The sequence below is a fragment of the Oncorhynchus mykiss genome, chromosome 11, assembly GCF_057628025.1.
Source record: "Oncorhynchus mykiss isolate SJ-2025 chromosome 11, ASM5762802v1, whole genome shotgun sequence".
NCBI lineage: Eukaryota > Metazoa > Chordata > Actinopteri > Salmoniformes > Salmonidae > Oncorhynchus > Oncorhynchus mykiss.
Window position 1 is genome coordinate 16,895,612 of NC_143032.1, and position 11,180 is coordinate 16,906,791.

The following is an 11,180-nucleotide window of genomic DNA, read 5'->3' on the forward strand; positions in this document are numbered from 1 at the left end:
GTAGGTAAAACTACCTCAACACGACCACAGTACGACCATAATGCAGGTAAAACTACCTCAACACGACCACAGTACGACCATAATGCAGGTAACACCACGTCAACACGACCACAGTACGACCATAATGTAGGTAAAACTACCTCAACACGACCACAGTACGACCATAATGCAGGTAACACCATCTCAACACGACCATAATGTAGGTAAAACTACCTCAACACGACCACAGTACAACCATAATGCAGGTAACACCACCTCAACACGACCACAGTACGACCATAATGCAGGTAAAACTACCTCAACACGACCACAGTACGACCATAATGCAGGTAACACCACCTCAACACGACCACAGTACGACCATAATGTAGGTAAAACTACCTCAACACGACCACAGTACAACCATAATGCAGGTAAAACTACCTCAACACGACCACAGTACGACCATAATGCAGGTAACACCACCTCAACACGACCACAGTACGACCATAATGTGGGTAACACTACCTCAACACAACCATAATGCAGGTAAAACTACCTCAACACGACCACAGTACGACCATAATGCAGGTAACACCACCTCAACACGACCACAGTACGACCATAATGTAGGTAAAACTACCTCAACACGACCACAGTACGACCATAATGCAGGTAAAACTACCTCAACACGACCACAGTACGACCATAATGTAGGTAACACCACCTCAACACGACCACAGTATGACCATAATGTAGGTAAAACTACCTCAACACGACCACAGTACGACCATAATGCAGGTAAAACTACCTCAACACGACCACAGTACGACCATAATGCAGCTAACACTACCTCAACACGACCACAGTACGACCATAATGCAGGTAAAACTACCTCAACACGACCACAGTACGACCATAATGTAGGTAACACCACCTCAACACGACCACAGTATGACCATAATGTAGGTAAAACTACCTCAACACGACCACAGTACGACCATAATGCAGCTAACACTACCTCAACACGACCACAGTACGACCATAATGTAGGTAAAACTACCTCAACACGACCACAGTACGACCATAATGCAACCAGAACACAGACCTGTAAAAATGTTGCACTCATCAGTTTTTTACACTACTTTTGAACTGACAGCAGAGTTTTTTTTGTTCATGATCTCTTGACTCCTCCCCTGTGTGTGTGTGATTGACAGGCGATAGACAGTATCCATGGTGTGGGTGTGTTCTGCCTGGGGTTAGTTCCAGCCAACACCCTCCCTAAGACCCCCCTGGGGGGTATACACCTGTCTGAGACCAAACAGCTGTACCTGGAGGGGGGGCTGCACCCCTGTAACGTGCTCATGTGTCCTCACACCTGTGTTACCAACCTGCCCAAACCACGACAGAAACAACCAGGTGAGACAGACAGAGAAAAATAGAGAGAGAGAGACAGTGAGAAAGAGAGGGACAGAAAGAGAGAGACCTGGAGACAGAGCTAGAGAGGCAGAGAGGGAGTGAGAGGTAGTGAGTGAGAGAGAGACCTGGAGACAGAGCTAGAGAGGCAGAGAGGGAGTGAGTGAGAGAGAGACCGCGACACAAAGAGAGAGAGAGATTATCTACCTCACTTGCTTTGGCAATGTTAACACGTTTCACCTGCCAATAAAGCCCCTTGAATTGAATTGAGAGAGGGACCTAGAGACAGAGCTAGAGAGAGACAGAAAGAGTGAGAGGGATCTAGAGACAGAGCTAGAGAGAGACAGAAAGAGTGAGAGGGATCTAGAGACGGAGCTAGAGAGAGACAGAGAGATTGAGAGGGATCTAGAGACAGCTAGAGAGAGACAGAGACAGTGAGAGGGACCTAGAGACGGAGCTAGAGAGAGACAGAGAGCGTGAGAGGGATCTAGAGACAGCTAGAGAGAGACAGAGACAGTGAGAGGGACCTAGAGACGGAGCTAGAGAGAGACAGGGAGCGTGAGAGGGATCTAGAGACAGCTAGAGAGAGACAGAGAGAGTGAGAGGGACCTAGAGACGGAGCTAGAGCGAGACAGAGAGAGTGAGAGGGATCTAGAGACAGCTAGAGAGAGACAGAGAGAGTGAGAGGGATCTAGAGACAGCTAGAGAGAGACAGAGAGAGTGAGAGGGATCTAGAGACAGAGCTAGAGAGAGACAGAGAGAGTGAGAGGGATCTAGAGACAGATAGAGAGAGACAGAGAGAGTGAGAGGGACCTAGAGACGGAGCTAGAGAGAGACAGAGAGAGTGAGAGGGATCTAGAGACAGATAGAGAGAGACAGAGAGAGTGAGAGGGACCTAGAGACAGAGCTAGAGAGAGACAGAGAGAGTGAGAGGGATCTAGAGACAGAGCTAGAGAGAGACAGAGAGAGTGAGAGGGATCTAGAGACAGAGCTAGAGAGAGACAGAGAGAGTGAGAGGGACCTAGAGACAGAGCTAGAGAGAGACAGAGAGAGTGAGAGGGACCTAGAGACAGATAGAGAGAGTGAGAGGGACCTAGAGACAGAGCTAGAGAGAGACAGCATGTGTTTAGCAGAGGTGATTTAGTGAACGATGAAGAACATACAACCTTCTTGTTGTAAATGTCACTGTTAATTCAAATAACGTTTTGGACACGTCTTTACCTTGTTTGTGTATGTGTGTGTTGTAGAGATTGGTCCTGCCTCTGTGATGGTGGGGAATCTGGTGTCTGGGAAGAGGATCGCTATGGCCAGCGGCAGAGACCTGGGACAGACTGATGACAACGACCAGGTAACACGTCATTCCATTGCCACAGAAATATGGCTTGAGATGGATTATTATTATGTTAGTGTCTGTGATATCATATCCTGTCGTGTGTCCTGTAGTTCCTGTTCCTGTCAGAGGTGCTGCAATGGAGATCTCAGACGACGCCTGACCACATCCTCTACACACTGCTCAGCTCCCGGGTAACATACATTCACTCACTCACTCACTCACTCACACACACACACACACACACACACACACACACACACACACACACACACACACACATTATAATTTTTGAAGGATTCAGTTATGATTGCTCTCTCTATCTCTCTCTCCCTCTAGGGGCTGGTGTCTAGTTCTCTGACCTGTCTTCAGCTCCATAAGAGGGCGGAGAGAGTTGCTGCCCTGCTGCTGGAGAGAGGAGGACTACAGGAGGGAGACCACATAGCACTGGTCTACCCACCAGGTAACACACACTCACTTAGCATGTACCCCCCCCCCCCCCCCCCCCTAGCCTGTACCCCCACATACACACACACACACACACACACACACACACACACAGTTATCCTGTACCCCCCCACACACACACACTCAGTTAGCCTGTACCCCCACATACACACACACACACACACTCAGTTAGCCTGTACCCCCACATACACACACACTCAGTTAGCCTGTACCCCCACATACACACACACACACACTCAGGTAGCATGTACCCGTAAATACACTCATCACTCCTTTGTGTGTTGCAGGTATAGACTTGATCGCAGCATTCTACGGTTGCCTTTATGCTGGCTGTGTTCCTATCACTGTCAGACCGCCCCACCCACAGAACATCTCAACCACACTGCCCACAGTCAAGATGATCGTAGAGGTGAGAGGTCAAACACTGAGGTCAACTAGGGGTCAATACTGCCCGGTCAACTGGTTGAGAGGGGGTAGAAGATAAAGATGCAGTAGCATTCTATCTCTCCGTCCCTTCATCATCTCTCTTGTCCCTTTATCATCTCTCTGTCCCTTCATCATCTCTCTGTCCCTTCATCATCTCTTTGTCCCTTCATCATCTCTCTGTCCCTTCATCATCTCTCTGTCCCTTCATCATCACTCTGTCCCTTCATCATCTCTCTGTCCCTTCATCAACTCTGTCCCTTCATCATCTCTCTGTCCCTTCATCTGTCTCTCTGTCCCTTCATCCATCTCTCTGTCCCTTCATCATCTCTCTCTGTCCCTTCATCATCTCTGTCTCTTCATCCATCTCTCTGTCCCTTCATCATCTCTGTCCCTTCATCATCTCTGTCCCTTCGTCATCTCTCTGTCCCTTCATCATCTCTCTGTCCCGTCATCATCTCTCTGTCCCTTCATCATCTCTCTCTGTCCCTTCATCATCTCTGTCTCTTCATCCATCTCTCTGTCCCTTCATCATCTCTGTCCCTTCATCATCTCTGTCCCTTCATCATCTCTGTCCCTTCGTCATCTCTCTGTCCCTTCATCATCTCTCTGTCCCGTCATCATCTCTCTGTCCCTTCATCATCTCTGTCCCTTCATCATCTCTCTGTCCCTTCATCATCTATGTCCCTTCATCATCTCTATGTCCCTTCATCATATCTCTGTCCCTTCATCATCTCTGTCCCTTCATCATCTCTCTCTGTCCCTTCATCATCTCTCTGTCCCTTCATCATCTCTGTCCCTTCATCATCTCTCTGTCCCTTCATCATCTCTCTGTCCCTTCATCATCTCTCTGTCCCTTCATCCACCTCTCTGTCCTTCTAGGTCAGTCGTTCGGCCTGTGTGATGACCACAGCGGTCATCTGTAAGCTGCTGCGGTCGAAGGAGGCGGTCGCCACAGTGGACATCAGGAACTGGCCTCCCGTCCTGGACACAGGTCAGCTCTGACCACATACAGTGTATCTGTCAGGCTGTTAGCTGGTTGTTTGTACTGGTGTATAACTGAATATTATTTTGTGTTTTCAGATGACCTGCCAAAGAAGAAGCCTCCAGCTCTATATAAGCCCTGTAACCCTGATGCCCTGGCCTATCTGGACTTCAGTGTGTCCACTACTGGCATGCTGGCTGGAGTACAGGTAACATTAACCCCTAACCTCTGACCTCCATCCCTAACCTCTATCCCTTGCTATGCCTAGTGTCTGACATGTTTCGTGGGTGTGTGTAGATGTCCCATAATGCGGTGGGAGCGTTCTGCCGATCGGTGAAGCTGCAGTGTGAACTCTATCCCTCCAGAGAGGTAGCCATCTGTCTCGACCCCTACTGTGGCCTGGGCTTCGTCCTCTGGTGTCTCTGCAGGTACACACACACACACACACCTGTTAAACAACTGTTTCAATGTCCAACAATTGACTTCCCTTTCTAACCTCTAACTCTCCAGTGTGTATAGTGGCCACCAGTCTATCCTGATCCCTCCAGTAGAGTTGGAGTCTAACCCAGCCCTGTGGCTGCTCGCTGTCAGCCAGCTCCGAGTCAGAGACACCTTCTGTTCCTACAGCGTCATGGAGCTCTGCACTAAAGGACTGGGCCTGCAGACAGAGGCACTGAAGGTACACAAACACACACACACACACATAAACAAACACATTCCACACGCAGAGAGAACTAAATCAAGTGCTCTTTGAATTGACTCAGTAAACAGTGTGTTTGTGGCCTGAGGTGTTGTCTGATTGGTTGCTGATCGACAGACTGAGTTTATTTTAAGAGGTTAACTTTCACCAATGGAAATTGCCATGGAAACTAGGAGCTGACTCACTGAGAGAAACACATAGGGAACAGATCCAGGAACAAACAACAGCTTTATATAGCCATCAGTAGGATGAGGGTGGGATGAGAGGGAGGTAAGGATTGAAATGTTGTGTATTTAAAGTTAACTTCTCTTCACCCCATCTCTCCTCCTCTTCACCCCACTCTCTCCTCCTCTTCACCCCACTCTCTCCTCCTCTTCACCCCACTCTCTCCTCCTCTTCACCCCACTCTCTCCTCCTCTTCACCCCACTCTCTCCTCCTCTTCACCCCACTCTCTCCTCCTCTTCACCCCACTCTCTCCTCCTCTTCACCCCACTCTCTCCTCCTCTTCATCCAACTCTCTCCTCCACTTCACCTCATTCTCTCCTCCTCTTCACCCCGCACACCTCCTCTTCACCCCATCTCTCCTCCTCTTCACCCCATCTCTCCTCCTCTTCACCCCACTCTCTCCTTCTCTTCACACCCCTCCACTTCCTCTCCAGGCACGGGGCCTGGACCTGTCCCGTGTGAGGGCGTGTGTTGTGGTAGCAGAGGAGAGACCCAGGATGTCTCTAACACACTCCTTCTCCAAGCTGTTTAAAGACCTGGGCCTGCACCCCCGATCTGTCAGCACAGCATTCGGCTGTAGGGTCAACCTGGCTATCTGTCTACAGGTGTGTGTGTGTGTGTGTGTGTGTGTGTGTGTGTGTGTGTGTGTGTGTGTGTGTGTGTGTGTGTGTGTGTGTGTGTGTGTGTGTGTGTGTGTGTGTGTGTGTGTGTGTGTGTGTGTGTGTGTGTGTGTGTGTGTGTGTGTGCGTGTTTATGTACTGTACATGTTTGTTTGTGTGTGATAACATGGTCACTCTGTGCTGTGATTGGTTACAGGGAACCTCTGGGCCGGATCCCACTACAGTGTACGTGGACATGAGAGCTCTGCGGCATGATAGGTATGTTTGCCGGTCAATCACAGCAACAACCAATCAGATCAATCAACCAATCAACTTGTATAACAGTGTTTTTTGTTTCTCTCAGGGTGCGGTTGGTGGAGAGAGGTTCTCCTCACAGTCTCCCTCTCATGGAGTCAGGAAAGGTGGGTCCTGGGCCATGTTTGAACATTTACAATCATTAAGCTTCATGACTGTTGAGTCCTTAGACTCAGCTTCTCTCCTGTCTGTGGTTCACTGGGTGGTTCGGCTGCAGCTCTCTACACATAGACCAGAATGCCTCATAGGCTGCAGTATATGCCGTATGTGGACCTGGAGATGGAAGCATTGTAGCGTAACCATGGTGACTGTTTCAGATCTTACCTGGCGTCCGCATCATCATTGCCAACCCAGAGACCAAGGGACCGCTGGGAGACTCCCACCTAGGAGAGGTCAGCACACACACATACACACTAATTGATTTAATGATATTGTTTCCTGGTTTTATGTTGCCCCAACAAAGATGATTTAAATTAAATTCTCTGTCTCTTCCCCCTCTCTAGATCTGGGTGCACAGTGCCCATAATGGCAGTGGATATTACAGTGGTTATGGAGAGGAGGTCCTTCAGTCTGATCACTTCACCTCCAGACTCAGCTTCGGAGACACGTCCACCGTCTGGGCTCGCACCGGATACCTGGGCTTCTTACGACGTACTGAACTCACCGATGCCAGCGGAGGTATATACACACACACACACACACACACACACACACACACACACACACACACTAACACACACACTCACCCTTTCTCTCTGTTTCCTCCCCAGAGAGACATGATGCTCTGTATGTTGTGGGCGCGTTGGAGGAGGCCATGGAGCTGAGGGGGATGAGGTACCATCCTATAGACATAGAGACCTCCGTCATCAGGACGCACAAGAACATCATGGAGTGGTACGTCGCTATGCACACCTAAAACAGCTGTTTCTATTTCAATTCTTAATTAAGGTATAATCACTATAGTTGTAAATTACGTGTGTGTGTGTGTGTACGTGTGTACGTGTGTGTGTGTGTGTGCCACAGTGCGGTGTTTCCCTGGACTAACCTGCTGGTAGTCGTAATAGAACTAGAAGGCTCGGAGCAGGAAGCCCTGGACCTGGTTCCCATGGTGACCAAGGCGGTGCTGGAGGAGCATTACCTCATCGTTGGGGTCGTCGTAGTAACGGACATCGGGGTGATCCCCATCAACTCTCGCGGGGAGAAGCAGCGCATGCACCTCCGGGACGGCTTCCTACAGGACCAGCTCGACCCCATCTACGTGGCTTATAACATGTAACCCAGACGCCCCATCCTGGGGGGGTGGACCTGAGTGAGGGGGATGTGTGTGTATGTGTGTTAGCATGCGTGTGTATGGATATGTGCTTGTATATCGCTAGTGTTCATTTTAAATCAAGACGTACTGTATTTTTGAATCTGCACATGGTCATATGGTGTGGTGCCAGTTGTCTGATCCTTTAGTTGTGCTGTGGTGGAGGTATGGCTGTTTCTGCACCCCCGGTTAAACCTGACACCTAGACAGGAAGTCACTGTACAAAACCTTAAGGGAACACTGTGTATCGATGGACAGGAAGTCACTGTACAAAACCTTAAGGGAACACTGTGTATCGATAGACAGGAAGTCACTGTACAAAACCTTAAGGGAACACTGTGTATCGATAGACAGGAAGTCACTGTACAAAACCTTAAGGGAACACTGTGTATCGATAGACAGGAAGTCACTGTACAAAACCTTAAGGGAACACTGTGTATCGATAGACAGGAAGTCACTGTACAAAACCTTAAGGGAACACTGTGTATCGATAGACAGGAAGTCACTGTACAAAACCTTAAGGGAACACTGTGTATCGATAGACAGGAAGACTGACTGGACCACTAGTAGTTGTTGTTAGGAGAGAGAGAGAAAATATCCCTGAACATATCTGTTTTCTTGATGAAATAGACATTAAAAATATTAAAGTTATTAAAGTATATTGTCAGAAGAAGACAGGGGGTTCAGATTAGTGTATAAATATAAATATTGTATATAAACATAATCTATATGGAGAGATAACTGAAACACACTGAGGTCTAGCCCTGTTATACAGCTCTCTCCACCCACACCCTGTGTACATGTGTGCGCGTGTGTGTGTGTGTGTGTGCGTGTGTGAGCCGCGCAATGCAGTGCAGTGCACTCCTCTTATTAGAATCACATTCTCAATTTGTTTCCTAAAACCCATTGACTCCTAAATGCCAAGTGAATCCGTTAGAAGTAAACCATTGTTTCTATCCCACATTGTTTAAACATTGTACGCATATGATTATGGTAATATGTGATTCTGCTAAGCAGAGAGCCCAGTAAGTAGCAGGGGGGAAATGTAGTTGCAAGGAGTTGTAAAACCCAGCTCTGGACCAGAGACACAATGCTTTCTAAATGGCCCTATTTCCTTTATAGTACACTACTTAGGACAAGTAGGACTCTGTGTAGGGAATCAGGTGGTATTTGAGATACACCCACAGTGAAGTGTTCTAACAGAGACACACCCACAGTGAAGTGTTCTAACAGAGACACACCCACAGTGAAGTGTTCTAACAAAGAGACACACCCACAGTGAAGTGTTCTAACAGAGACACACCCACAGTGAAGTGTTCTAACAAAGAGACACACCCACAGTGAAGTGTTCTAACAGAGACACACCCACAGTGAAGTGTTCTAACAGAGACACACCCACAGTGAAGTGTTCTAACAAAGACACACCCACAGTGAAGTGTTCTAACAAAGAGACACACCCACAGTGAAGTGTTCTTACAGAGACACACCCACAGTGAAGTGTTCTAACAGAGACACACCCACAGTGAAGTGTTCTAACAGAGACACACCCACAGTGAAGTGTTCTAACAGAGACACACCCACAGTGAAGTGTTCTAACAGAGACACACCCACAGTGAAGTGTTCTAACAAAGAGACACACCCACAGTGAAGTGTTCTAACAGAGACACACCCACAGTGAGGTGTTCTAACAGAGACACACCCACAGTGAAGTGTTCTAACAGAGACACACCCACAGTGAAGTGTTCTAACAGAGACACACCCACAGTGAAGTGGTCTAATAAAGAGACACACCCACAGTGAGGTGTTCTAACAGAGACACACCCACAGTGAAGTGTTCTAACAGAGACACACCCCCAGTGAAGTGTTCTAACAAAGAGACACACCCACAATGAAGTGTTCTAACAAAGAGACACACCCACAGTGAAATGTTCTAACAAAGAGACACACCCACAGTGAAATGTTCTAACAAAGAGACACACCCACAGTGAAGTGTTCTAACAGAGACACACCCACAGTGAAATGTTCTAACAAAGAGAGACACCCACAGTGAAGTGTTCTAACAGAGACACACCCACAGTGAAATGTTCTAACAAAGAGAGACACCCACAGTGAAGTGTTCTAACAGAGACACACCCACAGTGAAGTGTTCTAACAGAGACACACCCACAGTGAAATGTTCTAACAAAGAGAGACACCCACAGTGAAGTGTTCTAACAGAGACACACCCACAGTGAAGTGTTCTAACAAAGAGACACAGTTTATTTATTTATTTTAAATATGTTAGTCATAAGTTATTACTTATGGCATCTTATATGCATGTTATCAGTTATAACTTTTCTGTGAAAAACATTTTAGTGCTCCTTATGCTTTGTTTACATTCATCTTTTGAGTTTGATCATTAAAAACACAACACATTTCATTTGTATTTAATTCATCAGCTACTTTTGTCTCAGAGAGCTATAATGTGATGCCATGTATGAAAAACATGCATATCATGACGTGTATTTATTTGCTTGTTATTCTGTACTGGAGAATGGTGATGACATTATCAGCCCCTGACTGTGTGTTGGAGAGAAACGAGTCTGGTGGGTAGGGTTAAACCTGGTCCAGAAACTAGAGGTGAGAGAGACTGCATGGTGTGTGTGTGTTTGTATGTATATATTGTGTGTAAATAGTGTTGATTTTGTACGGTACAGGTGTGTGTGACTGTTTTGTACACATGATGAAAAGATCAGAAGGACACTTTTATAAGAGCCTTCCATTGGCTCAATGTCATACTATACGGTGCAATAAAGTGCTTTGATTGGTGTGCTGTTATTGGTTCACATGCTTTCGTTGGAAATGCTAAACTGACCTTAGATCTTGGTTGACTTCTAACCCTACTCTATGGACAGGTTTTTCAACACTAATGGGGGCTTCCAGTGCAGGGGTTCCCAAAATGTTTCACTTGGAGCCCCCCTTCCAGCATTGGGGAACAACCCAATGAATTTTGCAGGTTTATTTTCTGCAATTCTACATATTTTGTCATAAGTTGCAAATACAATTTTGCAGATTTAAAGCAAATTTTCTTGCAATTCTATACATTTGGCCATGTCTAATGTATATTCATGTGATATTTGAGTGACTGAAAATGTACAACTATCTATGGGCTAAAAAAACATTAGCTGACATGGGCCTGTTGATCTGGACATTTCTGACAAGTTATAAATAGCTCTTAAGGTGTGTAATGACTGACATGACAAGAGGAAGTGATGATGCACTACCCAATTTAAAAGTTGCACCTTGTGCATTCTACTATTGCAACTTTCAACAGTAACCACTGCTCTAGCGGACAAGTAGGAACTGAATAGAGGCTACTCAGAGCATCAGTGGGTTCCCATATTTACATTATCATGTCATAACAGGAAACTGCGTGTGTGTCACACATGAA

General features: G+C 46.9%; 1 protein-coding gene across 8 annotated transcripts in view; it reads left to right on the forward strand.

Annotated features, from left to right (window-relative positions):
- Window positions 1-10,558, forward strand: part of LOC110536564 (disco-interacting protein 2 homolog C) — a 35,956-nt gene extending 25,398 nt beyond the window's left edge. For all 8 annotated transcript variants that reach the window (XM_090189571.1, XM_036935057.2, XM_090189572.1 and 5 more), the window contains exons 22-37: window positions 1,197-1,398; window positions 2,643-2,743; window positions 2,839-2,919; window positions 3,065-3,188; window positions 3,481-3,602; window positions 4,499-4,610; window positions 4,700-4,809; window positions 4,899-5,029; window positions 5,112-5,280; window positions 5,962-6,132; window positions 6,344-6,405; window positions 6,491-6,548; window positions 6,759-6,833; window positions 6,945-7,119; window positions 7,212-7,335; window positions 7,465-10,558. In XM_090189571.1, coding sequence (XP_090045697.1) covers window positions 1,197-1,398; window positions 2,643-2,743; window positions 2,839-2,919; window positions 3,065-3,188; window positions 3,481-3,602; window positions 4,499-4,610; window positions 4,700-4,809; window positions 4,899-5,029; window positions 5,112-5,280; window positions 5,962-6,132; window positions 6,344-6,405; window positions 6,491-6,548; window positions 6,759-6,833; window positions 6,945-7,119; window positions 7,212-7,335; window positions 7,465-7,717 — 2,070 coding nt within the window. In that variant the 3' untranslated portion in view covers window positions 7,718-10,558. The remainder of the gene's footprint in view (window positions 1-1,196; window positions 1,399-2,642; window positions 2,744-2,838; window positions 2,920-3,064; window positions 3,189-3,480; window positions 3,603-4,498; window positions 4,611-4,699; window positions 4,810-4,898; window positions 5,030-5,111; window positions 5,281-5,961; window positions 6,133-6,343; window positions 6,406-6,490; window positions 6,549-6,758; window positions 6,834-6,944; window positions 7,120-7,211; window positions 7,336-7,464) is intronic.
- Window positions 10,559-11,180: the final 622 nt, after the last annotated feature.